We start from the raw sequence: 27,984 nt of genomic DNA on the forward strand, positions 1-27,984 counted from the left end.
TAACAAATGTATAGTAAGCAAGCAAACCATAAACTATTGATGCAGGTCTTGCGATATATGGGGGGGGGGGGAGTTCAGTGTTACCAGCCAGGCAACATATTACCAAGATACACTTCTGCCATACTCCATCCCCAGGTGGCAGCACCAACTGGGTGAAGGGCTCTTCTTTGCCAGGAATCCTGGATAAATTGACAGGTGTGAGTAATCTGGATGATTGGCATTCTGTGACCAGAGGCTTCTTGGCCTGCCAGTGTTTGTGGGTTTTTGTTAGTTAACCTATAGTTTATGCTTTTCTCTAGTTTTATTGTTGTATATATTTAATTTGGGTTACCACTTTGAACCAACGCTAATCTGCTTGGATTGGCCAACTATGGCACTCATGATTAAGCTATCCCTGGAGCTAAGGTAAAGTTGCTGTCTCCTGGGTATTTGCATTCAACACCTGGTCGCATAGACTTACTTCTCACATTTATGCACACATCAAATCAGGTTACAGACCATGTAGTTAGGCCTAAAGCCCCAACATAATGGACAGTTTTGCGGGCCTATTAAACCTAATCTTATATTCAATTTGCACTTTTTAAACTCAATTGACTGAAATGGCATTTCTCAGATATGCCCTAGTTTAGATTGGAAGGCTAGTGGCAGGTTCAACTTCAGATGAATGTATAGTGGCCACTGGGTTGACCTTGGCAATGGAGGGAAATGGATTACCTGGACATTCAATGATCAAAGAGCACCACCAAGGACGGACAGAAGGGGGGTTATCGACAGGAGCAACCCACTGAATGAGTTAGATTAAATACATTTTCCATTACCGTTTCTGTATGTACAAAGTAAATGCAGCTGAGATCATTTGTTTGCTTGAGGCAAGGCTTTCATCTGACTCTTTAGGGAAGGCCCATTCCTCCTTCCCTACAAATACTGAGGTTTTTGGCATCTGAAACCTTCATCGTGAAACAAGAGATTTGTGTGATGTAAGTGAACTGACTGCATGCAGATTAGTCCAGTCTGCACTGCTATATGTGAACTGAAAGACAATTACGTCAAGTTCTCTGCAGACCACACCAACTACAAGGTAGAGTTTTATGAATATGGGAATTTGCCTGGAGTTATTGGCTGTATAGATGGATGTCATAATCCCATTAAGTATCCCTCTACTACAGCATATGCTGAGGAGTACAGGAATTGTAAAAAATGGTTCTCAAATGTGCAAAGTGTGTGTACACTCCCAATTTGCAGTTTTCCAACATTGTTGCACCCTGGAAAGGTACAATTCATGATTCAAGAATTTTCAAAAACTCCTCTTTGTACGCTCAGCTTGAAGGAGGACAACATAGTGAAATCATACTTGGTGACAGTGGGTATGCATAGACCAACTTCTTGTCCCCCCCCCCCTCTGTTCATGCAATAAGACCTGAGCAACAATGGTACAACCAAGCTCATATCCACGTCAGAGGTGTTGTGAAGCTCATGTTTGGTGTGTTGAAGCCGTTTCCAGTGTCTCAAACACATTGCACTTTTAACCAAGAACATTCTGCATTGTCATAATTGCAACAGCAGTGCTTCACAATTGAAGATGAGGAGGACCCAAATGTTCCCATGGTTGAGGTAGACAATGACAGAAATGGAATAGACTGCAGTGATGCAGCACTTCTCACAACAAAGATAGCTCAAGCTATTTTAGCAAACAATAGCCATGGGATTGGTTATAACCTGAGGGTTGGGGCCTGTAGAAATGTATTAACTCCAGAGATACTGGATATAATGTCAAGATGCTTGTCTCCTCCCTAACAATGTGACTTGTTGTCCCCATAGCGGAACAGCGGCTGTAAACCTCTCCAACCACTCTCAAATTCATAAAACCTATAGATGCAAGGACTGACCATGCATCCATGATATAAAAATTATAGTTTTCAAGATGCACTATGCAGAAATCGCTCTGCCATTTCCTGGTTGCTAAACAGTCTAAAAGTTAGCCTAATTTCAGTTTGTGACAAGACAAGCAGTCATGGTGTATAGCAGAGTTCCCCAACTGGCGGCCCATGGGCCGAATTTGGCCTGCGGTGGTTTTATGTGCCCCCCCCAAGTCTTTTGAGCCCCAAAAAATAATGTTTTTCTTTTTGAATTTTCATTGTTGGACATAAGACTGTAATAACACCAGGGAATTAGTTCCAAGTGATATTAATTTAAGAAATCTGTTACAAGTGTTTCTACGCATAATAGAGACGTGATCGTATACAAACGTAAGCTAGCTTTGAAATGATTGTTTTGTCAAACATCTGTTTTGGGCTTCTTGCAGTCAATTTGCAGTCTACAAGTTTTATTTGTAATTATGTTCCGGCCCCCCAGCTGAATCTTGTTGATGATCACTGATGTAGAGAATCATTATACCATCTAAGCCGCTGTGAAATATATTTTCCATATCCCAAAATATTGTATTTTCAACTGTTTGAAGCTGGTGAACAAAATGAAAGTAAGAGAGACTGGAAAGCATAAAAATAACGCACATACAACAGGTCTACTGCTTCTTAGACTTGCTTTCAATGAGAATGAAAGATTTGTAACTCACATTTCTATATGAATTTTGTCTGGTCGCCCAAAAAGTAACATATTGTAGCTTTAACTATGTTTTGAGGCTATCAATAGTGTTTGTTTAAATTGTTTACACACATTGGAGTAAAACAAGCTTTTATGTTTGGGTTTATCAATGGGTATATATCTTTAAGTCCACAAACGGACGTAGCAGCTAAAGATTCTTGCTTTAAAGGGCAGCAGTGGGTTCAGTTGGTTGGTTTATTAATTAATTAGAAGGTGCAACGTCTAAAACAAAATCAATTCAGCTTTTCCTGTTATACTGTATGTAGCGAGTCACTAATCATGGGATGAAATTTGCTATGTGGTTATGCACAGGTCGAACTGCGCAGTGAGAATCATATCGTCCTGTCTGTAAAACAGGTAATCAATGACAGGGAAGTATAATACTTTTGACACAGTCTGCGCTGCGCCTGCGCCCTGTTCAGGTTGACCCTCGGGTGAAACCATAAAAATAAAAGTTCCTAGGAAGTCATATGACTGATCTTTTCCAACATGGCTCGAGCACTGTTGTTGTTTGTGTTTATGTTGTCTGGTGTCTTTGCTGGACGCTACTTTAACGAGAAACAGCCATGCTATCGACCCAAGCTGACCAAGCACAATGGAGTCAGGTAACTTTAGCTGTCTTCTATCAGCTAATTTGATATGTTTGTTGTCTAAGTGCTTGCTCTCCAGCTAAAAATAGTAGCTAGAGTTGTTGCAACATGGTTCTAGTGATTTTGTTTCCAGTTGTATCAGTCCTCTTTAAAATAACAGATCTCAGTCATTTTTTAAATGAAATCTGGGGTAAAAAGAAAAGAGCAAAATTACTCCGTTATCTTTGTATTCACGCTGCCCTTGCCTTTGAATGAGGACTCAACTATTTTGCCAGTTCAATTCAAATATTTAGTGGTCCGAGTCATCTTTGCATTCACATCGCTATGTTTAGAAAGGAACCAATTGTATTTTTTCCAACATTCACTCAATGCACTCTGGGTTTTTGCGAAGTGCAGGACAAGCCATTCCATCAGACCTTGATGGAATGATGTACCTTGATATACCTGCTTACATTTTGGAAGCTAATAGATTGCATTTAATTAAGAGATGAGACCTAAAGGAACACATTTTTTTTCCCGCTTGCACTGACTTTAGTGATGAATACTTTGAGGGAAAATGTACTTGATACGATTGTGATGGCTTGTTGTTTCACGGAGCGATCTTATGATGAACTGAGAAATTGTAAGTCGCTCTTGAAAAGAGCGTCTGCTAAATAACTAAAATTTATGAATGTTATGAGATACTATTAGCATGTGAATATGATTGGTAACAGAAGAAATAGCAGAAAATAACTCGATTAAATAATGCTGTAATTAAAGTGTACACCCGATGTAGGTTACTGCTCCTTTTAAGAGCTGTAATTGATTTTGTACACTGTTGCGGTACTCCCTAAATATGTTGTCTCCTTACACTAATCAAACCCCACAATCGAATAAACAGCTTATGAAGCTCTATTTGCAATATGTGATCTATAGGCTTTTCTCTGCATTATTGACAATCGCAAATGAATATGCAAAAACAGCACACGTTTGTTGCGTGAACCTTTACATCTCCCCTTTGTGGCACCAATGTGAGGAGTTATGGCAGGGAAACGTTGCTGTAGCAGTCTCGTGCGGGAATAATGATAAGCGAACCTGGGGGACTTTGTATTCGCATTGCCGTAAGTGAACCGAACTCGGACCATCTCTCGAGTTCGTTTCGGGGGCTCTTTTGATGGGTTCCCTTGGCGTGTTCACACTGCACAAAAAAATCAGCGAACCGGGTTCCGAGTTCACAAAAGTTGTGTGAAAGAGACCGAGTGGGGCGGCACCGAATCCCTGAGCTGACAAGGTAAAAAAAAAAAAACGGTCATTCTGCCACTGAACAAGGCAGTTAACCCACTGTTCCTAGGCTCATTGTAAATAACAATGTTTTCTTAACTGACTTGCCTAGTTAAATAAAGTGTGAAAACACCCTCTGTCTAAAGATGGTCATTTATTTTGTACTTGCGCAACACTGCATAATTAGTCATTTTTGTGGTGTGTGTGTGTGTGTATATACTCTGACAGCATACAATCACAGCCATGTCTCTGATATGGGAAGTATGGTGGCCAGCCAGCGCATGTCAGATGACTGAGTGCCAAACGCTTGTTTCAGCATGGGTAGCGTCATTGAGGACTTTAACCATTTTTGAAGTAGTCAACTGGGATTTCCTGTGGGTTAAGGAAGGATCACATTATTCCATATGGGTCATCAGGAGGGATCAGTCAATTAATTATTTGTAAGCAAACAGTCCATAACTGCAGGTGGCAGGAAATCACATCAACACCATTATCCCAGAAAACCTAGGCCCACTTCAATTTGCATACTGCCCAACAGGTCCACAGATGGAATCTGTATTTCACACCAGACTGCCCTTTCCCACCTGGACAAAAGGAACACCTAAGTGAGAATGCTATTCATTGACTACAGCTCTGTGTTCAGCACCATAGTACCCTCAAAGCTCATCACTAAAGGACCCTGGAACTAAACACCTCCCTCTGCAACTGGATCCTGGACTTCCTGACTGGCCACCCCCAGGTGGTAAGCGTAGGTAACAACACATCTGCCATGCTGATCCTCAACACAGGGGCCCCTCAGGGGTGTGTGCTCGGTCCCCTCCAGTACTCCCTATTCACTCGTGACTGCATGGCCAGGCACGACTCCAATACCATTAAGTTTGCCGACGACACAACTGTGGTAGGCCTGATCACCGACAACGATTGGACTGCCTATAGGGAGAAGGTCAGAAACCTGGCTGTGTGGTGCCAGCATAACAACCTCTCCCTCAATATGATCAAGACAAAGGAGATGATTGTGAACTACAGGAGGAGGACCGAGCACGCCCCCATTCTCATCGACGGGGCTGCAGTGGAGAAGGTTGAGAGCTTCAAGTTCCTTGGTGTCCTCATCACCAACAAACTATCATGGTCCGAACACACCAAGACTGTTGAGAAGAGGGCATGACAAAGCCTATTCCCCATCAGGAGATTTGACATGGGTCCTGAGATCCTCAAAAGGTTCTACAGCTGCACCATCGAGAGTATCTAGACTGGTTGCATCACTGCCTGGTATTGCAACTGCTCGGCCTCCGACCGCAAGGCACTACAGAGGGTAGTGCGGCCCAGTACATCACTGGGGACAAGCTTCCTGCCATCCAGGACCTCTATACCAGGCGGTGTCAGAGGAAGGCCCTAAAAATAGCCAAAGACACCAGCCACCCTAGTCATAGACTGTTCTCTCTGCTAACGCACAGGCAAGCAGTACCGGAGCACCGTCTAGGTTCAAAAGGCTTCTTAACAGCTTCTATCCCCCCCCCCCCCCACCATAAGAGTCCTGAACAGTTAATAAAATGGCTACCCAGACTATTTATTTTACTTATTTTTATTATCTGCATTGTTTAAGTGCTTGTAAGTAAGTATGTCACTGTTCTTTTCAGTGCATGTGACAAATACAATTTGATTTTGATCACCAACCTTGGCATTTATACCTGTTAACCAATTGACAGGGTTCTGGTCTAGCATGGGTTCTGGTCTTTGCACAAAACACCCATTTAAATTATATAAGTAATTGTCGCTGAGACCTATCACTCACTGCTGAAGATATTAACCTTTTATATTCATCCAATGTTTATGGATGAAGTGATGACTTCTTCGCTTCTTGGGCTGGTCCCTGTGCACACTGAGTGCTAGTGCGCATGTGATGTTGCTCCTTTATAAACCAGATCTAGAAGGTCCATGTATGCGAAAGTGAGTAGATTCCCTTGAAAACAACGGACACGTTAGACAGTCCATTTCTTATTATACCTCAGTGGTTCAAACATAATACAGGTGGCAGTATGCAACCTTTGTTTTCCAACTCATAGAAGTAGTAGAAGAAAATTGACTACTTCAAAATGGAGATGGCCTCAATAATGGGACAGTTATGCGACGCGATATCTGCGATGTCTAAATCTATGGCACTTGTCGCTAGTGGTTTCAACTGTCTAGTGTTGATTTGTGTTCTTTATTGGTTCAGGTGTGAATTGCCTGCATATTCTGCACTCGATATCATTGGTCAGTAACTGAGTATGAGTTTATTGCATGTAATTCTTTCATATGTTTTAATAATGGTTCAAATGTTGCCAAGTTCCTGCAGGTTTCAGAATTGTCCCATAATGAGAATTAGCTGATTGGTAGGCTCCTACATAACTTTCTTCTTTAAACAATATTCAAGTGCAGAATTTTTACCCCCTGTGATTTTGACTCAAGTGTTAATCAGTTTATTACAGAAAAGGCATATCATGGCTATCCAAAGTTTGAAATCAATGAAGCAATCAAAGCCGAGGGTGGAAACAAGGTAGAAAAGTTCTGACATGTCTGTGAGTGGAAGGAGATGACTGGGTCTCCAGTAGCATGGGCAGAAATTGTTTGGGACCTGACTTTTAAAGCTTTTCATCCCATTTTGCTGTTGGGCGATCAAAATTCTGCCCTCTCCAAATATATAATTTGACAACTGCATGTCTCCAGAAACATGCATGGCCCTTTCAACGGTAGTAGCTATTTGGCTTCTGAGTTTTGAAAGTATGATTGTGCTGTGGATGCTTTTGAGTGCTTGATCTTTGAATGGAGAGGCAGATATGCCAAGTTCGATCATGGGTGTATTCATTACACCTATTCTTTTTGTTTTTTTGTTGCTAAACGTTTCTTAAACGAAAGCAAACTGCATGAAACTGGGAGGGATATACCTGAATTTGTCCAATTGAAACTTGTTTTACTTGCAACACATTTTGCAACTGTTTGGACTAATGATTACACCCCTGGTCAGGTTTTGAATTGTACCGTCATGGTATGGGACCTTAAGTGCGCACTGCATTTTTGTTATCCGTCATGCTTGCTGAGACTGCTTTTAGCTGCTCTACATTAGAATTCTGTCTAGAGAACCTTGTACCCTGATGTCATGTCTTTCATTAGGACGTTGCCTAGACCCCACAAGTTCCTGAAACTCAATGAGCTCCCCAAGACGTGGGACTGGAGGAACATCAACGGCACCAACTACGTCAGCACCACTCGCAATCAGCACATCCCCCAATACTGTGGCTCCTGCTGGGCACACGGCAGCACCAGCGCCATGGCAGGTAGCTTAACCTCAAGTTCGCCTTTCCACAGTCGTCCGACCTGTACAGCTCATAGAAATGAACAAACCATATCCAATTTATTTGGGAGTTTTACAGACTCTCTTGCATCAGGAGGGAGCACCGTACAAAGGGACAAATGGATGATCAGATTGTGAAATTCTATTATTTGACCACAGATGTCTCAAACCTCTGATTCACTATAAGTACAGTATTGCACATCTTGGTAATTCATCATCAAGATGGTCATAAAGATGATTTGTACCAAATTAAAGTCACTTGGAAACAATTTTATAACAAAGGTGGAGTAAACATTAATAATTGTTCAAACATGCATGTCTGTTAGGCATTTAACACATGACCCAAATTCAGAGAAGTGGTGAGGCAGTGAAGCGGTGTGGCAATGCCAACCTCTGAATGTGCTGACGTGCAGTTAAAGCTTCATGGTTTCCTGTAATTCAGGTTATGCTGTAAATCTTGTTCCTGTAAAGCATGTTTGTTGTAGAATGCAAAGTACAGTTCCTCCTTTGCTCATACAAGTAGTCCTTTGTCCTTTTATCATAACAATACCATGACTTCAGAGTTCTAGAGTAGTCCTTACTAAGTTTGACTTGTGAACATGTAAGAGCAGATTCTGTCACCTGTGCTAAATTAATGGACTGGTTGTTGGTGGTTTGCTCTCCTTTGTCAGATCGCATCAACATCAAGCGAAAGGGAGCCTGGCCCTCTGCTTATCTGTCAGTCCAGAATGTGGTGGACTGTGGTGAGGCCGGCTCCTGTCATGGAGGGGATCACTCTGGGGTGTGGGAGTACGCCAACAAACACGGCATCCCTGACGAGACCTGCAACAACTACCAGGCCAAGGACCAGAGTAAGGCCTCAAGAACTCCTAGCTGAACATAATTTTTTCTTGGTTGTACATTACATTTTTTTCCCATGACTTGATCACAAGAATTTCTGTCACATCAAATTAAGATTCTGTTAATTTACAATTTCTCAGGCTTAAAATGTTCTCCATATTGTGTCTTGCAGAGTGCAAACCATTCAATCAGTGTGGAACCTGCACAACATTCGGGGTCTGTAACATTATCCAGAACTATACCCTGTGGAAGGTCGGAGACTTCGGCGCCATCAGTGGGAGGGAGAAGATGATGGCTGAGATCTACGCTGGAGGACCTATCAGGTTAGGAACTGGACCTGGTCAACATGGGCTGTGTCTCAAATGCAGGGGTGCAACTTTCACGTTCTGAAATTGCAATTTTGTCCCCTCCCCAGTTTTATCAATGCACTGTGATACAAAAATCGGCATGTGTGCTTTAGGACCATACGGATGCCTCAGAGTGGTCGGGTAGGCTGTTTGGAGGTTTCAGCCGTCAGGATTTTAGGGCTGCTCTCCGACACCACAGTGTGCAGACAGGCAGTGTGAAGACAAAGCTTCTGACCAGCACAGTGGTGCTGTCTCTTTGTTGTGCTTTTTCTCAGTTGTCAGAGCAGAAACTGGCAGCTCTTTATTTGACTGATGTAGCTGTCAAGGTAACAGGTTTGACTTAATAGAAAAAAGTATTTATTCCCAGTTCTGAGCTAGTAGTGTAACTGAAATGTAACGTCAGCTAATGTTTCATCTCAAACTGAAATTCTGTTTGAAGAGAAACAAAGTAGCTAGCTAGTAGACCACAACCAGTTCAACTCTAGCTATCTATAAGATAGCAGAATCTAAAAGCTGCTGGGTGTATGGAAATGTCCCTTGTGTCCCGTTTCAAGAGGTAAATTAACTTGGCTAATTTTTGTCAGTTGACGCACCATTAGAGCTAGCCAACGTAAGCTAGTTCACTCACTTGATGTATTATTATTATTTTTTTAAGTAGACCTGAATAAAATCATGAAATCAGCAACCAAATGATTGAAGACCGATATACTGACGTTTTTTTTTTTACAGCGCAATGTGAGTTTTTATTAGTCAGTATAGCAATGTAATGTTATTGATTTGTCAGATCCCCTACTTTTCACACTGATACAGTATAAACAGCTATGCAGACTGTCATGGTACACAATATTTTTATTTAACTAGGCAAGTCAGTTAAGAACAAATTCTTATTTTCAATGACGGCCTAGGAACAGTGGGTTAACTGCCTGTTCAGGGGCAGAACGACAGATTTGTACCTTGTCAGCTCTGGGATTTGAACTTGCAACCTTCCGGTTACTAGTCCAACGCTCTAACAACTAGGCTGCCGCCCCAGGATTGGCTACGCATGGCCAATGTGATTTATAGAATATTTATCAGGATATTTTCTACTTGCAGGCTGCAATGTTTATGCTTTATGTAGGTTATTAAATAGCTAGCAATGGCAATAAGTTACTTTTAGATTTGTATATTTCTCATTTAGATTGAATGTAGATTAACCATAGACAAGGATTTTGTGATGTAAAGATTATGAATGAAAATGTGCATATGAAAATCATGATTGGTAGAAATTGTCAAATTGGCACTCCAAATGGAAAAGGTTGCTGACCGCTGGTGTAGCTCATTACCTGCAACCTCAGGCCAGCAGCGGGAGGAGGGGGTTCGGGAACAGGTCTTTTTCTTCTTCTGGTTAGGCTCCTTCTTGAGTCATTTATTTAAACAGCGTGTTTCAAACATATAGGGTGTGTCTCTATATAGGCCAATGGAAAAATATAAACTTTACAGAAAAAACTACTCTTAGTGGGCCAAGATGTTATTTTTGTCAGGGACTGCTCAAGTAGAAATCCCCCCTCCACCCCCACTTCTATAACCAAAGTTACACTATGTAGGGAATGGGGTGCCACATAAATTCGTAACCATGGGCACCCTCATGGATATCATCCTGACCAACTTGTCCTCTAAATACACCTCTGCCTTCTTCAACCAGGATCTCAGCGATCACTGCCTCATTGCCTGCGTCCGTAATGGGTCTACAGTCAAACGACCACCCCTCATCACTGTCAAACGCTCCCTAAAACACCCCAGACTTGACTGCCCTTGACCAGCACAAAACATCCTGTGGTGTACTGCACTAGCATTGAATAGCCCCTGCGATATGCAACTTTTCAGTTAGGAAAGCTAAGGCTAGCTTTTTCAACCAGGAATCCTGCAACACTAATTCCAAAAAGTTTTGGGACACTAAACTCCATGGAGAATAAGAGCACCTCCTCCCAGCTGCCCACTGCACTGAGGCTAGGAAACACTGTCACCACCGATAAATCTACACTATATAATTTCAATAAGCATTTTTCTACAACTGGCCATGCATTCCACCTGGCTACCCCTACCCCGGCCAACAGCTCTGCATCTGTATCTCCCTCTCTAACTTTAAGCATCGGCTGTCAGAGCAGCTTACCGATCACTGTACCTGTACACAGCCCATCTGTGAATGGCACACCCAACTACCTCATCCCCATATGATTTGTTTTGCTCTTTTGCACCCCAGTATCTCTACTTGCACATCTATCACTCCAGTGTTAATGCTAAATTGTAATTATTTTGCCTCTATGGCCTATTTATTCCCTTTACCTCCCTAATCTTACTACATTTGCACACACTGTACGTAGATTTTTATTTTGTTATTGACTGTACGTTTGTTTGTAACTCTTGTTTTTGTCGCACTTCTTTGCTTTATCTTGGCCAGGTCGCAGTTGTAAATGAGAACTTGTTCTCAACTGGCCTACCTGGTTAAATAAAGGTAACATTTGTAACTGGACTGGGTTAACATGGTGACTGCTGTTCTTCTCATGAGCTCCCACCTAACAGTGACTGTGTATGGATTCGCACAAGATGTAAAGCCAAATCACATATCTGATATGTAACAAAGGGTTTTTATTTGTACTATTTTCTACCTTGTAGACATCAAAACTATGAAATAACACATGGAATCATGTAGTAACCAAAAAAGTGTTAAACAAATCTAACTATTTTAGATTCTTCAAAGTAGCCGCTTGACAGCTTTGCACATTCTTGGCATTCTCTCAACCAGCTTCACCTAGAATGCTTTTCCAACAGTCTTGAAGGAGTTACCATATGCTGAGCACTTGTTGGCTGCTTTTCCTTCACTCGGCGGTCCAACTCATCTCAATTGGGTTGAGGTTGGGTGATTGTGGAGGCCAGGTTATCTGATGCAGTACTCCATCACTCTCCTTGGTCAAATAGCCCTTACACAGCCTGGAGGTGTGTTGGGTCATTGTCCTGTTGAAAAATAAATGGTAGTCCAACTAAGCGCAAACAAGATGGGATGGCGTATCGCTACAGAATGCTGTGGTAACCATGCTGGTTAAGTGTGCCTTGAATTCTAAATAAATCACTGACAGTGTCACCAGCAAAGCACCATCACACCACCTCCATGCTTCACGGTGGGAACCACACATGCGGAGGTCATCTGGTTACGCAGTCTTACAAAGGCATGGCGGTTGGAACCAAAAATCTCAAATTTGGACTCAGACCAAAGGATTGATTTCCACCAGTCTAATGTCCTTTGCTCATGTTTCTTGGCCCAAGCCAGTGTCTTCTTCTTATTGGTGTCCTTTTTAGTAGTGGTTTCTTTGCAGCAATTTGACCATGAAGGACTGATTGACGCATTCTCCTCTGAACTGTTGATGTGTCTTACTTGAGTGCTGTGAAGCATTTATTTGGGCTGCAATTTCTGAGGCTGGTAATTCTCTAATGAACTTATCCTTTGCAGCAGAGGAAACTCTGGGTCTTCCTTTCCTGTGGCGGTCCTCATGAGAGCCAGTTTCTTCATAGCGTTTAATCGTTTTTGCGACTGCACTTGAAGAAGAAACTCGAAGTTCATAATTTTCCAGATTGACTGACCTTAATGTTTTAAAGTAATGGACTGTAATTTTCTCTTTGCATATTTGAGCTGTTCTTGACATAATATGGACTTAGCCCTATTTCTGTAAACTACCCCAACCTTGTCACAACCCAACTGATTGGCTCAAATGCATGAAGGAGGAAAGAAATTCCACAAATTAACTTAACGAGGCACACTTGTTAATTGAAATGCATTACAGGTGACTGCCTCATGAAGCTGGGTGAGAGAATGCCAAGCGTGTGCAAAGCTGTCAAGGCAAAGGGTGGCTACTTATATTTTCTATTTTTGAAGAATCTATTTTGATGAACACTTTTGGTTACTACATGGTGCCATTTCATAGTTTTGATGTCTTCACTATTATTCTACAATGTAGAAAATAGTAAAAAAAAAAAAAAGAACCATGGAATGAATAACTTTTTAGATGTTTCCAAACCTTTGACTGATTCTGTACTTCGAGTCAGCTGAACTTGTGGATACCGTTTTTGTCTCTGTGCAGTTTGAAGGAAGTTGCTAACTAGTATTACCCATAGACTTCCAATCTGCTAGTGCATTCTGTTTCCTTTCACGTCCTTGCAAAAACATAAACAAAAAAATGCTGACTAATTAGTTTCGCTTTAACTAAAGTTTTTGTTTTCTGTCCTTGGTAGCTGTGGAATCATGGCCACTGACAAGTTGGACGCCTACACTGGAGGCCTGTACTCTGAGTACATTGAGGAGCCCTTCATCAACCACATTGTATCTGTTGCCGGCTGGGGCATGGATGAGAACGGTGTGGAATTCTGGATCGTCCGCAACTCATGGGGAGAGCCATGGGTAAAATTTGTACATATTAGTCATTTAGCAGACGCTGTAATCTAGAGGGATTTTTATTTTTTATAAATATATATATTTTTTAAATATTTTATTTATTTTATATACAGTTTCATTTATTTTAAGGTAGCTAGGTGAGACGACCACAGATCAAGTAGCTATCCACAAAGTCTGTGCTAAGACAAGTGAGTGTTGGTGAAAGTCTAGGGTGTTTAATTTTTAATTTTTATGGGGGGGTGGGGCTATGAGGTTAATCAAGATGCATGGTGAAGAGGTAGTTTTTTTTTTCGGAAGATGGACGTTATGGGGAAGCTTGTTCCATCCTCATTGACTGAATGAACACTGCATGCCATATTGGAGCTGGTAGTCTGTTGTGATCTTTCATGACACTAGCTGCAGCAGAGAATTTAAAACCTCATGCTCTACTGTAGATTTACCAATCCCAGCCTTTAGCCGTTCCTGTAGTTTATTAACTTGACTATTACATACACTTCACTTTCTATTGTTCATGTATGTTCTAGCATCTTTATCTAGCTGAAACGCCAGATTGAGTAAATGTGTTTTCTTGCCAGGGTGAGAAGGGCTGGCTGAGGATCGTGACCAGCGCCTACAAGGGAGGAAGTGGCAGTCAGTACAACCTGGCATTGGAGGAAGACTGCATGTATGGAGATCCCATCGTGCCCAAGACCTACATGTAGACAACAGGCAGTGGGACCAACCAATGTTTCTTCTGAAGACCTGGGGCCTCCATCAACCGTTGCATAAATTTCACACTAAATATCTGTCCGCATCAAAATATAGAGATTTTATGAATCGGACCTGTCGTAAAACTGCATGCGTGAACAAGCGTTAAAACTCTGCCTGGAAAATGCCCTCATTCACCTTTTTATGGTGACAATAATGCCCTTTATTTGCTGTATAAATTGGAACTAGGCCACAGTTTCTAAAAGAAAGCACAAATATGATCAAATGTTTTGAGGTGTTGACAGAATCTTAATATTTTGCAGAGGACAGTTTCTGAAAGGGAAAAAAAGTGGCACATTTGTGTGGACCTGTCAGTATCACGTTTGAATTCAATGTTTTGCATAGACTTCCTCCCCCCCCCCCCCCCCCCCCCCAACCTAAATATGCTGAACTTCCCGTGAAATCTGAAACTTTGTCTAGTCTACTCTCAAACATTTTAATTTATGGTAAGCTACTGACAGTTCCAGTCTTTTACATTGAAGTATATCTTATAAACTGCGCTGCCTATGGGATTGCATGTGCTATATATTTACTAGGACCATTTTAAATGATGGTAATTTGTTGTATGGCTAGCACCCAGAAAAGGTGAGGAATTTATTCTGCAATGGTTATGAAAATAATTTCCAAATTATTTAAGATCCCAAAAAACAAAATGTGTACCTATACATTTTTGCTCTTCTAACAGCAAATGGTTGCATTTTTTTAAAATAAGCGTGTCATCCACCATTTGCACAAAATACCAACTTGCCTGCTTGGAATACCAGACTTCAACCACTACAAAATGTGTGTTTGCATGGAGGTAAGCACATTTTCAGTTTTTATGAATGCCAACTTTTGCATGTAGGCAGCATTTATAAATGAGGCCCTTGAAGCTGTTAATAGGCAGCATTGTCATAGAAAACTATAGATATACAATCTCAGGCTACTTCCACATTGTAACAATGTACCATGGTAAAATCGGGAAGAGGAAAGTTATTTTAAAAAATGTTGCCTTGATGTGCTTTCGGATCTTTTTCTTATACAAAATGTTACTGAACAAGTCATTATGTACAAATGCTGATATTAGGTGCACAATTTAGCTTAAGCTCAAAAGGCTAGGAAGAATTAATTGTGGCTGTAAATGTTGAAGCTTTGATCAATTCTGATGCCACTTGTCTTGTTGTATGCAAATTTAACTGAATGATTTCAGTATTCTGAAAGCAAGGCCAGGGTTCAAACAAATGCACTGATATCTCACTGCACTTAGCTTAAAGGTCATTTATGCTTGTCTTCATGACGGTTTCCACAGTTCAATTTGTTTGAATCCAGGCCTGTTACAGAAACTTGTTTTAATAGTTGATACATTTTCTGAACCACCTCAAAATAAATGCTGAAGAATGGTGGCTGTCGCTACGTCTGGAACTAATAAAACCAAGATGTGTCATGATTCTTGTCAAATTGAAAAAGGCAACCATGAAAAAGGCCAAACCTTTTGAGCAGTCAGTCATACATACATTTAACAGACCTAAACTTTAGCTCATACTAATGGAAACTACAGTGAAATGAATGGAGCTGCACAAGTTCTCCACATACCTCCAGACAAGCAATAATACACAACATCCTAATTCTGAGTCATGTGTTTACACCACATTTGAAAATAAAAAGTTGCAGGTGAAAGTCTACACCCAAGTGGTCAGCCTCAATCGGCAATGTTCCAGTCCTCGTTCAGCAGAACACATCCAGGGATTGGCTCATAACCAAAAGGTCCTGGTCTTCCCGCTACATCCTCAGTCAAGTTAAACCGAACCAGTGTCATTCTCAGTTCATTATGAAGTTGGATTTGCAGTGGGCTGAAACGGAGCAAAATGATGATTCTATAACTGAGCAAAAGGAAAATATTAAACCATGTAGACACTTTTGGGCCATGAAAAAGATGGTATAAGAGATTGACCTATGAACTCCGCAACAGGGTCATGTTCTCCTTCTGTCCGAATGGTTCCAGCGATGCTGTCGTTCTCCAGGATGGGCAGGAACAGCTGGACAAAGTCCGAAGTGTACGGTGGGGCAATCAAATCCTACACCTGATAAGGCAAACACTATCAATATTTTACTACTATCCAACCAATTCAGTTGAGATTGTGACAGTTGAGAGCATAACTTCATTAGACTGCCTTTTCCACAAAGCTGCTCACTCAATGTTCAAACTTATTGTAACACTGGATTTTACAGATAATACAACCATCCTTTCACAAAACGCAGGAATCAATTTAAATAAATTCAATGCATTTCCTTCAATCATATGTAATGCTGCCAAGATGGAGGACATGTATCAACAGCCTATGCTCCTTATAGGAGCCAAAAGCTTGTCAAGTAAGTCAATACTGGCAAAATAGTGTAGAGGGCAGGATACCTCTGATGTGCAGACTTCTGTACTTCCTGGCCGATCCTGCGCATGGCCGACCCTCCCTGCTCCTCCTGAGACATGATGGACATCATGGCCTGGGCAAACAGGTAAGTGTGCTCACCGTGACACACCATCTTCTGTGGAACACAGAAAAGGAGAAGAAAACAGTTCAGCTCCAAACCAACCACACAAACAGACACACTCATGCCAAAAGACAGGTAGCCTGCAACATGTTGTGTTGTGGTCCCAATGTCCTGCAATTACATATTGGTTAGTGAAATACTGATTGAAGTACCCCTTACAAATGATTCAAAATCTTGAATACATCACATTTACAAAATCATCAAACCAAGGATTTGTATTGAGTGAGAATGACAAATATGCCTAGATCGTATTCTTGGGAACACCAGGGCCGGTAATCATAAAGCGTCTCAGAGTAGGAGTGCTGATCTCTAGAATCAGTATTGCCTTTTAGATCCTAATGAATATAATTATATGGACAGGGGGGGACCTGATTAGAGGCTCACAGCGAACTCTGGCAGGTTCTTCTCCAGGTTGTCCTCTCCTCCATCCAGCAGTGTGGCCAGAGAGGTTCTCAGGACCCTGGCGAACACCTCCAGCTGCTGGCACGCCGTGGACACACTGGTGATCTCCCCTGGTAGCCCGCGTCTGAGATGAGCTGAAAACACACACACACACACACACACAAAAAAATCAGCAAGGAGAGGAGGAAAATTACACAGTTTGACCCATAACGACGTTAGTTATTAACCTCTCTGCGCACCGAACCGGGTAGTGGGATGAAACTCGACAACATACGGTGATCACTACTTGAATAGTCATATTAAACATTAATGACAATACAAGTGTCTCACATGTTTCGAAAGCCTAGAATCTTGCTAATCCAACTGCGTAGTCAGATTTAAAAAATCTGCTGCGAAAGAATACGATGTGATTATCTGAGGATAGAGCCCCATAAAAAACAACTATTTCAACCAGCACAGGCGTAACAAAATCACAAACTGCAATAAAATAAATTGCTTACCTTTGACGATCTTCCTCTGTTTGCAATCCCAATGCTCATTGTTACACAATGAATGATCTTTTGTTTGATAAATCCATTTGTATAGCCTAACACGAAACATTTTGTGAACCGCTTGTGTCGTGAATTCCGTCTCATTCCATTTTCGACGACACATTCGAGGTAAATACAGACACAGAACGTGACTTTTTCAGTCATGTTTGGTTTCATTGCAATCAACTGGTTTGTTTGTAACACAACCAAACCTGATGGGTCATTTCACGGGACGTGTTGACTGAAAGAAACCGATTTGAAGACAACAAGTAATGACATCATTTTGCACCATTGATATGACCTCTGTTTCGTTGATTGACTATATTTTAACCCAATGACCACTGATCGTCTTGAAATCTAGCTGGGTAGATAGCCAATGAGCTGAGGTAAACGGCAAAATGTAATGGTTATGTGTTGGAAGACCAACCCATGTAGTAAACTCCGGCGTAAAGAGGTTCATTCGCCATTGACGATTCATACCGGAAGGAGCCACGCATGTTACGCACAGCATTGTTTTGGTAAAGCGCATATTCAGCTGTTTATATATCAATCAGTATGGCGACTAAGTCAGGAAAAGCTAAATCTAAGTCTAGATGTACAGATGTACACACAATTTTGGCCCTGTCCGGGGGTGTCCTCAGATGGGGCCACAGTGTCTCCTGACCCCTCCTGTCTCAGCCTCCAGTATTTATGCTGCAGTAGTTTATGTGTCGGGGGGCTAGGGTCAGTTTGTTATATCTGGAGTACTTCTCCTGTCCTAATCGGTGTCCTGTGTGAATCTAAGTGTGCGTTCTCTAATTCTCTCCTTCTTTCTCTCTCTCGGAGGACCTGAGCCCTAGGACCATGCCCCAGGACTACCTGACATGATGACTCCTTGTTGTCCCCAGTCCACCTGGCCGTGCTGCTGCTCCAGTTTCAACTGTTCTGCCTTATTATTATTCGACCATGCTGGTCATTTATGAAAAATTGAATATCTTGGCCATGTTCTGTTATATTCTCCATCCGGCACAGCCAGAAGAGGACTGGCCACCCCACATATGCTCTCTCTAATTCTCTCTTTCTTTCTCTCTCTCGGAGGACCTGGGCCCTAGGACCATGCCCCAGGACTACCTGACATGATGACTCCTTGCTGTCCCCAGTCCACCTGGCCGTACTGCTGCTCCAGTTTCAACTGTTCTGCCTTATTATTATTCGACCATGCTGGTCATTTATGAAAATTTGAACATCTTGGCCATGTTCTGTTATAATCTCCACCCGGCACAGCCAGAAGAGGACTGGCCACCCCACATAGCCTGGTTCCTCTCTAGGTTTCTTCCTAGGTTTTGGCCTTTCTAGGGAGTTTTTCCTAGCCACCGTGCTTCTACACCTGCATTGCTTGCTGTTTGGGGTTTTAGGCTGGGTTTCTGTACAGCACTTTGAGATATCAGCTGATGTACGAAGGGCTATATAAATAAATTTGATTTGATTAATTTAGCGATTCCCAAATGGAGGAATATTTTTTGAACGGAGAGGGCATCGTTTTGGACTGGTAAGTTCTTCTCATGCTAATGCCGTTGTTTGAAATTAATAATATAAAATATTATTTGTGAAATGAAATAGCCTATTTGAGGCTGTTGAGGGGAGGGCAGGCCCACAACAATGGCCAAAGTTAAATGGAGACAGTAGATACAGCTGGTCTGTCATAATATAATAAAGACAGTAGATCTAGCTGGTCTGTCATAATATAATAGAGACAGTAGATCTAGCTGAAATGTCATAATATAAATGAGACAGTATATCCAGCAGGTCTATAATAATATATTCAACCTTATGTTCCCTGTACTCTATATATATCTGTTTATTATACCTGTTGATACAGAGCTCATATGTGAAAATATTCTAACTGAACATTTTCTTTCACAGTGACATTTACTCCGAATGGGAGCCCGCAGTGCCAAGGTGTCCATCCCCCACTGAAGCTGGTTCATCCAGCTCCTGCCACAAGTGGTGTTCATCTGCCCAAATGTATTTCTGCAGGCATGGATGTGCTATGGCACCTGGCATCAGCAGCACAATATTGTGTAGAGGACTGAGGGTCTTCCAAATATTGTGTTATTTTGTAAATGTATATTATTTTTTCTCCATTTTTGGGGGGGGGGGGGGGGGGGGGGGGGTGTTAGAATACCATTTTGGTATTTTGTATATAGTTATTCCATTCAAAATGTATAACTTCACCAATTTGGCCACATTTTGGCTACTTGTGTGGGACACCTGGGTGACTTCATGATAAATGTCATGAAGCACACTCATTTTGGAGAGTATTGTTGCCCTCTTATGTTTTTCACTGAAATTGTCCCCATCATCCTATCTGAATGTTTGTTTTATCTTGTTCATTTTAAAGATGATGATACAATAAAAATAAAAAACATGTTTTTTTTCATTGTATTATCTAAACCAGATATATTGTGTTATATTTTCCTACATTCAATTCACATTTACACAAACTTCAGAGTGTTTTCTTTCAAATGGTACCAATAATATGCATATCCTTGGTTCTGTGGCTGAGCTACAGGCAGTTAGATTTGGGTATGTCTTCAGGCGGAAATTGAAAAAAGTAGGGGGTAGCTCTAAGAGGTTGTTAACTGCTGGGTGATCATCAGTACCTTGACAGTGAAGTTGAGCATCAAACAGTCAGGGTTGGCCTCGGCCAGCTTGTAGAAAAGGTTTCTCCAGGTGGTGTGGGCGATCATCTGTTCCATCCAGAAAGGAGTCTGAACCAACAAGAGGACAGGGTTACTAAACTCAGTAAAAAAAAGAAACGTCCTCTCAATGTCAACTGCGTTTATTTCAGCAAATTTAACATGTAAATATTTGCATGAACATAAGACATAAACTGAACAAGTTTCACAGACATGTGACTAACAGAAATGGAATAATGTGTCCCTGAACAAAGAAGGGGGTCAAAATCAAAATTAACAGTCAGTATCTGGTGTGGCAACCAGCTGCATTAAGTACTGCAGTGCATCTCCTCCTCATGGACTGCACCAGATTTGCCAGTTTTTGCTGTGAGATGTTACCCCACTCTTCCACCAAGGCACCTGCAAATTACCAGACATTTCTGGGGGGGATTGGCCCTAGCCCTCACCCTCCGATCCCAGACTTGCTCAATGGGATTCAGATCCGGGCTCTTCGTTGGCCATGGCAGAACACTGACATTCCTGTCTTGCAGGAAATCACACACAGAACGAGCAGTATTGCTGGTGACATTGTCATGCTGGAGGGTCATGTCAGGATGACCTGGTGTAACTCGGGCAGTTGTTGTTGCCATCCTGTACCTGTCCCACAGGGGTGATGTTCAGATGTACCGATCCTGTGCAGGTGGTCTGCCACTGTCCGTCCTGTCTCAGGCGTCTCACAGTATGGACATTGCAATTTATTTCCCTCTGCAGTCCTCATGCCTCCTTGCAGCATGCCTCAGGCACGTTCACGCAGATGAGTAGGGACCCTGGGCATCTTTTGGTGTTTTTCAGAGTCAGTAGAAAGGCCTCTTTAGTGTCCTAAGTTTTCATAACTGTGACCTTAATTGCCTACCGTCTGTAAGCTGTTAGTGTCTTAACGACCGTTCCACAGGTGCATGTTCATTAATTTTTTATGGTTCATTGGACAAGTATCGGAAACAGTGTTTAAACCCTTTACAATGAAGATCTGTGAAGTTATTTGGATTTTTACGAATTATCTTTGAAAGACAGGGTCCTGAAAAATGGACGTTTATATACACTGCATACTATAGGGTTTCTACTATACTCTGAGGGAAACACATTACATGCAAGAACAGAGAATTTAAAAAATATATATGATTAATCAAGTTTTTTTTCTAGGAGACGAAATAAGAGTGAAAAAAAACAGCAAGCAAGCAGGAGTGCACCAGTTTTGAGCTATCTGTCACATTCAGATCACAGCAAAGCATTGGTGGTTTGTCTTTCACTGGCGACTGATATCTCACCTCTCCCTCCACGGTAAAGATGGAGTCAGCCTTCTGGGGGTCAAATGCTTGATCAGCAGACTCTTCAAGTGATTCTCTACCCGTTCCTGCACCTGAGCTGGATCTACACCTGCAATACACAGTCCGAAAAAACATACATTCCACTATGTGTCTCAAACAGTGTGAGAGGAACAAAAAAAACATTTTCAGTGTATGTGGAGTCCAGGGTTTTCCCCATGCAGTGCATTACTGGTCAAAAGTAGTACACTGCATAGGGAAAAGGGTGCCATTTGCAGCCCAGTCCATTGTTGTTTACCCATCTGGATGAGCCACTCTGCCAGCAGGTTGACAGTCTGGGCCACAGCGGAGTAGTTCTCCGACAGGAGCTGGATGACGTGTTCAGGGGAGCCACCAGCCTGAAATAACTGTGGAAACAGAAGCCTCTGCAGGAAATGGTCGGACTCTTCACACACTAACGTTACTAGGCAGACACACGCAATAGTGTGTTTACGTTAAGGGTGTACAGCAGGCTCCATGATGTAATCTCTGCTGGAGAACTTCTGTAGGCAGTCCTCCTGAACTTTCCCATCATTCTCCCCTTCAACATAGTCGTCCTGCTATATGAAAGTCACATCACTTCAGCCAAGGAAATAACATCTTAACATTGAAGCTATCGCCATATAAATTCGCGATTTGGCTCTGTCAAACAATGAATCAACAGCCTGCAACAATGTAGATACAATATATTTTTTTAGCTACATTGCCATTACTAGCGACATTGTACATTCACTAGCTGGCTACATACAGTAGCTAAAGATTGTGTTTACATTGCCATCCGGACCATCCCAGTCTCCAATATTCCTCTCGTAATATTCCTAGTCCATGATGACGAGAGAGTGAGTAGGGTTTATAATGTGAAGCACACGGCGAGTTATAATAAACCAGGCCTAGCTAATACTTTAGAAAACAATACAGTGTGTTTTCAAAACAATTAGATAGCCTTTGCCTAAACTAACTTGCTAGTAAAAGAAATCTCAATGAGATATCTGAAGGTCCATAGTTACATGCGCCCATTGCGCCGCCTTGTGGCTTGGCAGAATAAATGCGTGTTTCCTGCTGTAGTGTAGACAGACAAACGAGAAATACAAACAAATATAGATTAATTCCAGTTGATTTGCTCTCGAAAACAATGGACATATTGTGGTGCGCCTTTTTTAACTGAAGATGCACGACTGTGGGGTAAAAAGAAGGATATGGAACTGTTTTGATAACCGGTGTGAGGATTTGATAGAAGAAAACAAAATGGTGGAAAATAGAGCATTGGGGAAATAAATCTCCCATCTTCACTCATCAGTGGTTAAATATAAACGCAACATGTAAAGTGTTGATCCCATGTTTCATGAGCTGACATAAGATTCCAGACATTTTCCATATGCACAAAAAGCTTATAAATGTTATTACATCCCTGTTAGTGAGCATCTCTTTGCCAAAATAATCCATCCACCAGACAGGTGTGGCATATCAAGAAACTCATTAAACAGCATGATCATTACACAGGGACACCTTGTTTGGGACAAAAGTTCACAGTTGTCACAAGACAATGCCACAGATGTCTCAAGTTGAGGGAGCGTGCAATTGGCATACTGACTGCAGGAATGTCCACCAGAGCTGTTGCCAGTGAATTGAATGTTAATTTCTCTACCACAAGCCAGCTCCAATGTAGTTTTAGAGAATTTGGCAATATGTCCAACCGGCCTCACAACCGTAGACCACGTGTAACCAAGCCAGCCCAGAACCTTCACATCCAGCTTCTTCACCTGCAGGATTGTCTGAGACCAGCCACCCAGACAGCTGATGAAACTGGGTTTGCACAACCAAATAAATTCTGCACAACCTGTCAAACTGTCTCAGGGAAGCGCATCTGCATGCTTGTCGTCCTCACCAGGGACTTGACCTGACTGCAGTTCAGTGTCGTCTTCAGTGGGCAAATGCTCACCTTCGATGGCCACTGGCGAAGTGTGCTCTTCACAAATGAATCCTGGTTTCATATGTACTGGGCACATGGCAGACAGCGTGTATGGCACGTGTGGGTGAACATTTTGGTGGTGTCAACGTTATGAACAGAGTGCCCCATGGTGGGGTTATGGTATGGGCAGATAAACTAGACACAATGAACACAACTGCATTTTGTCGATGGCCATTTCAATGCACAGAGAGACCGTGATGAGCTCCTGAGGTCCATTGTCGTGCCATTCAGCCGCCGCCATCAACACGTTTCAGGATAATGCAAAGCCCCATGTCGCAAGGATCTGCACACAATTTCTGGAAGCTGAAAATGTCTCAGTTCCTCCATGGCCTGCATATTCACCAGACATGTCACCCAATGAGCATGTTTGGGATGCTCTTCATCGACAGCATGTTCCAGTTCCTGCCAATATCCATCAACATCAGCCATTGAAGAGGACTGGGACAACATTCTATAGCCTGGTCAACTCTATGCGAAGGAGATGTCGAGCTGCATGAGGAAAATGATCACACCACTGGTTCTGATCCACACCCCTCTACCTTTTTTAAATCTATGACCAACAGATGCATATCTGTATTCCCAGATGTGAAATCCATGGATTAGGGCCTAATGAATTAATTTCAATTTGACTGATTTGCTTATGAATTGTTGCATTTATTTAGATACAAATATGGAAAGAAATAGGCAAGCATCAGCGCGAGCTGAATAACACAATTTGTAATATTTTATTGGAAGATTAGAATGTTAACAGTAGGGCTTGTTGACATGTACAGTAAGAGTTAAAAATTGTTTTTGGATTATATAATCCTACATATTTTATTGAAAGTAGCAAATATCATGTTTAGCCCACTCAGTACACCAGTGGATTATTATTCTCAGACATTATAACCCCGTTATTCTTCAGATAATTAAATATTCTTGTCCATGGGACTCACAGATATTAAATGCCTACTTGAGGATAGCTTCTACACTGAGAAAATTACAGACAACATACTTGTGGGAACAAATTATTTTATTTCTTATGCAAACTGCAACGCATTAATCATATTTACCCAAAGGAGGAAAAAAGTCAAATGATACCCGTGGCAGTTCATTCACACAGTTCCTTATGTTAGCCATGTTGCAAGTCAAATATCACTTTCAACCTACAAGGGCGTTCTATAGTATAGAACCATTTCTAAGCACAAACATAGCTCAGACAAACTGAACTCAAATTAACAATTCAGTTATTGCTCAGATAAATAATATTAGCTCTACAAGAGAAGAAAAAGGGTTCACATTGTTGTTCAGATGCATGTACAAAAACTAGGTTCCAAAAATGTTGTCCAATTGACTTCTTCTGGTTGAAAAATCCCTGCGTTGTCTTAATACACATGCAAGTAAAGTCAGTCAAGTGAAAATGTCCTGTTTCCTCCACTTTATTCTGCTTCGTAAACAGTTGGAACCTCGCGCAGTACAATCTGCATCATGTCGCTGATGATTGGAAAGATTAAGTTGATTGGCTGTATAAAGCCAGCCACTATAACAAAACAGCGATGGAAGAGTCTCAATAGCTCTGAAAAGCAGTTTGGGCTGGGAAGGAGGAGGAAGGAGCACTGTTGTCACCAAGTAGAGCTAGATCAGGAAGGTCAGAGGTGGTGGGGCCAGAGCATAGCTGAGAATGGGGAAGGGAAATAACTGGGTGGTTATACACCCAGAGCTGTGACTAAACTAAAACTGATGATCCTTCAAAACCGGTCTTCACTCCCTGGTGTGGTCTGGCTGTGTGCAGCTGATACAGATGTAGTCCTCTTTCTCTGCCTGCTCTGCAGACACTCCCACACAGATCTGGTGGAACCACTGCTGGCAGCTGCCATCACACTGGACCCAATTCACCTGAGAAAAACAGAGGGGAAATATAATGCACAACGCAGCATCATAAGATGGAAAATGCATCATACCGGCTGTATATCTGTATTTTGAAAGTTATACATCTTGAAAACGTAATTGCTTACATGTAAAACAGTTTGGGACTATATCAACAATGGACTAATGAAACAAATACCAAAATATAGTTTTGGGTGGAATCTTCCTTTAATACCAATCATACTACATACTATTTTCAATATACTACAATAAGTTAAATAGTCTTAATTGTTAAAACAATGTGATGTTTGGGAAAACACACTGAAATGACCCACAACATAATGGAGGTGGATGGGGGTTTAATGCTAACCTGTTTCCCCTCTGGCTCTCTGCACCACGGTGCAGCGCACAGGGTGAAGTCTTCATCAGAGTCCGAAAGGGAGAGGTCAGAGTGAGTGGCGGTGGGTGAACAGGTCCCCTTGGCCTCCTGACTCCTCTCCTTGTTCATCTTGGGCTTCTTCTTGCGGGGCTTCTTGGCTTTGTCCTTGCGCTCGGAGCCCTCCTTCTCCATGCACCGCTTGGTCCGCTTGCCGTTCACAGCCTCCTTCTTGAGACAGGCTACTCCGTTCTGGTGAAAACAGTAAACACGCATTTAAGTCACACACATGAATGTAATGGTTTTGTTTGAATGTAAAACATTTTGTATGTATGAATGTCATTTTGTTTTTTAACTTTGTCTTTTAAAATCATTAGATGTTTGTTTTACCATCGTGGACCACTGAAGATAAGTGTTTTAATTAATGCTTTTAAGTGGCATCTTCTGGGATCCAACACAGATCTTATATTATTTTTCACCCAAATAAATTCATTCAAAATCATTTTTAAAAAGTTCAACATGAACAAATGTTCAGAAACGTCTCAAATACATCAAAACAACCCTTTAATCAAGTGGTTGACCTGCTATCTGAGCCTCACAGTAGTAGACTAGTATGTTACCTGGTTGTGAGGGGGGCTCCCTCCCTGAGGGTTGTGCTGGTGTTGGTCCTGCTCTGTGCTGTGCTTGGGAGAGGGGCTGTCTGTGAGGTTGTGGGAGTCCAGTCTGCTGAGGGACATGTACAACTGCTGGGTCTCAGGCAGAGTCACCTGCAGCATTAAGCCCTCCACCATCAGCTCCTCCAGCTCAGGGCTCAGTCCTGAAACACACACCAATAACACAGTTCAACACAGCCCTTAAAAAGGAATAGTTCTTTTTTTTTCTTCTGTGTAATACATTTTATGTGTTAGACATTGAAAGAAATTTGACAAACATGTGAATTGTTATGAGAGGTTGAGATATTAGATGTTGCTAGTCTGACACGGACCCTGCAGAGGAATGCACTGGTGATCCGTGTAAAATGATGCGCTGTATGATTCCTGAGATGGAGCCGAGGTGGGACTGGATGAGCCCCAGCGCTGATGTGATGTCATCAGAGCCACCCCCAGCACCCCCTCTGCAGAGGCCTGCTGCATGCGGTGCTGCCAGCGGACTGTCCTCTCGATGAGGAAGCGTAGGGCATCTCCCTCAGGCAGCCGCACCCTGATGCGCTGCAGGGAGGCGAGCAGGGGAAGCACCCGGTCCAGAGGTGGCTTTTCAGAGCGCCGGCAATGGGGACACAGCCAGGCCTGGTTGGGTCGGGGGTCCTGGTTGGAGCCTGAGACACAGCTGCGGTGAAAGGTGTCACTGCAGAGCTCGCACTGCAGCATGGGGCCCAACGGGGCATTGTGGCACACGCACACCCTCAACGCCCCGCAGTCGCCCGCTTGGAGGAGCTTGGACTCATTGGAGGCCCTGAGAGCCAGCAGACTCTCCATCTCCTTCTGACGTACCTCGGCTAGAGTGGCCATCTACAGAAAGGGGAACCAGCACAGGTTGGCATGACAAAACACAATACTTACTACCGCAACATACATGTAACCAAACAGTAACCTACACAGTCATAGTATATGGAATTACAATACTGTATCACAAACCATACATTTAATGATATGCACCTTCATATCATGGGTGCTCATATCAATGTGAAGGCTTCACTGATTGCGATAGTTGGGTGTCTTTAGAATATGTTGGAAGTTAAATAAGTAAGTTCAATGGTCTGCTTTTGGTAAATAAAAACATGTCTGTAGACAGACTGAGTAAGAGCAGCACGTACAGCAGAGGCGGAGTCCTTGCTCTCTGAGAGGGCCTTCTCCACGTCACTCAGGCAGTCCAGCCAAGTTCCATTTCTCTTGCTGCACTGGGCCACATCCTTTGCCCTTTTAGACTTTGACTTCTGAAACCCCGTCCCAGCCTCACACCGGGGGCACAGCACCTAAACAGACAAAGGAGACAATGAGCCAAATCCCCCAAAAACTCAGGATAAAATGAACATTATCGGCACTGAAATAAAACAAATCCATGAAATAATACATTCAGCAAGAGGTAGGCGATTTGAGTCGAATCCTGCACAGATTACAGTATCATCACAGCACCCATAGGAGTCTGATCAAAAGTGGTGCACTATAAAGGGAATAGGGTG

The 27,984-nt window shown here is 42.3% G+C and overlaps 2 protein-coding genes and 1 pseudogene across 7 annotated transcripts in view; 1 reads left to right on the forward strand and 2 right to left on the reverse strand.

Annotated features, from left to right (window-relative positions):
- The first annotated feature begins 218 nt into the window (after positions 1 to 218).
- On the forward strand, positions 219 to 15,553 carry ctsz (cathepsin Z). Of its 4 annotated transcripts, XR_005052636.1 has the most exons (7): positions 3,016 to 3,206; positions 7,602 to 7,765; positions 8,454 to 8,633; positions 8,795 to 8,945; positions 13,233 to 13,398; positions 13,968 to 14,427; positions 14,945 to 15,553. XR_005052636.1 is itself a non-coding variant. In XM_021610139.2 (6 exons), the coding sequence occupies exons 1-6, from the start codon at positions 371 to 373 to the stop codon at positions 14,091 to 14,093; spliced, it is 822 nt and encodes a 273-aa protein (XP_021465814.2). In that variant the 5' UTR covers positions 219 to 370; the 3' UTR covers positions 14,094 to 15,553. The 4 variants fall into 4 exon arrangements, 3 of the variants coding, with proteins under 3 accessions (XP_021465814.2, XP_021465813.1, XP_036839727.1); XM_021610139.2 differs by lacking the exon at positions 3,016 to 3,206 and adding an exon at positions 219 to 405 and having other exon boundaries at positions 13,968 to 15,553; XM_021610138.2 differs by having other exon boundaries at positions 13,968 to 15,553.
- LOC110528246 lies at positions 15,466 to 22,070 on the reverse strand (annotated as a pseudogene). The gene is made up of 6 exons (XR_005052696.1): positions 21,875 to 22,070; positions 21,580 to 21,688; positions 20,240 to 20,347; positions 17,050 to 17,201; positions 16,529 to 16,659; positions 15,466 to 15,968 (listed from the first exon to the last, which is right to left on the reverse strand). The product of XR_005052696.1 is annotated as a negative elongation factor D-like (transcript).
- A 2,216-nt stretch (positions 22,071 to 24,286) lies between these two features.
- Positions 24,287 to 27,984, reverse strand: part of LOC110528247 (lysine-specific demethylase 5B) — a 29,275-nt gene continuing 25,577 nt past the window's right edge. For both annotated transcript variants that reach the window (XM_021610141.2, XM_021610142.2), the window contains 5 exons: positions 27,619 to 27,777; positions 26,791 to 27,313; positions 26,426 to 26,622; positions 25,800 to 26,057; positions 24,287 to 25,459 (listed from right to left, as the gene is read on the reverse strand). In XM_021610141.2, the coding sequence (XP_021465816.2) occupies positions 25,325 to 25,459; positions 25,800 to 26,057; positions 26,426 to 26,622; positions 26,791 to 27,313; positions 27,619 to 27,777 (1,272 nt within the window). In that variant the 3' untranslated portion in view covers positions 24,287 to 25,324. The remainder of the gene's footprint in view (positions 25,460 to 25,799; positions 26,058 to 26,425; positions 26,623 to 26,790; positions 27,314 to 27,618; positions 27,778 to 27,984) is intronic.

The sequence above is a fragment of the Oncorhynchus mykiss genome, chromosome 7 (assembly GCF_013265735.2).
Source record: "Oncorhynchus mykiss isolate Arlee chromosome 7, USDA_OmykA_1.1, whole genome shotgun sequence".
Classification (NCBI taxonomy): Eukaryota; Metazoa; Chordata; class Actinopteri; order Salmoniformes; family Salmonidae; genus Oncorhynchus; species Oncorhynchus mykiss.

Bases quoted from the DNA above. Each gene is read 5' to 3' on its own strand.
- ctsz (XM_021610138.2), top strand. From the start codon at position 3,091: ATGGCTCGAGCACTGTTGTTGTTTGTGTTTATGTTGTCTGGTGTCTTT. The intron at 7,766-8,453 runs GTAGCTTAACCT...CTCCTTTGTCAG, and splicing joins CAGCACCAGCGCCATGGCAG to ATCGCATCAACATCAAGCGA. The intron at 8,946-13,232 runs GTTAGGAACTGG...TGTCCTTGGTAG, and splicing joins TACGCTGGAGGACCTATCAG to CTGTGGAATCATGGCCACTG.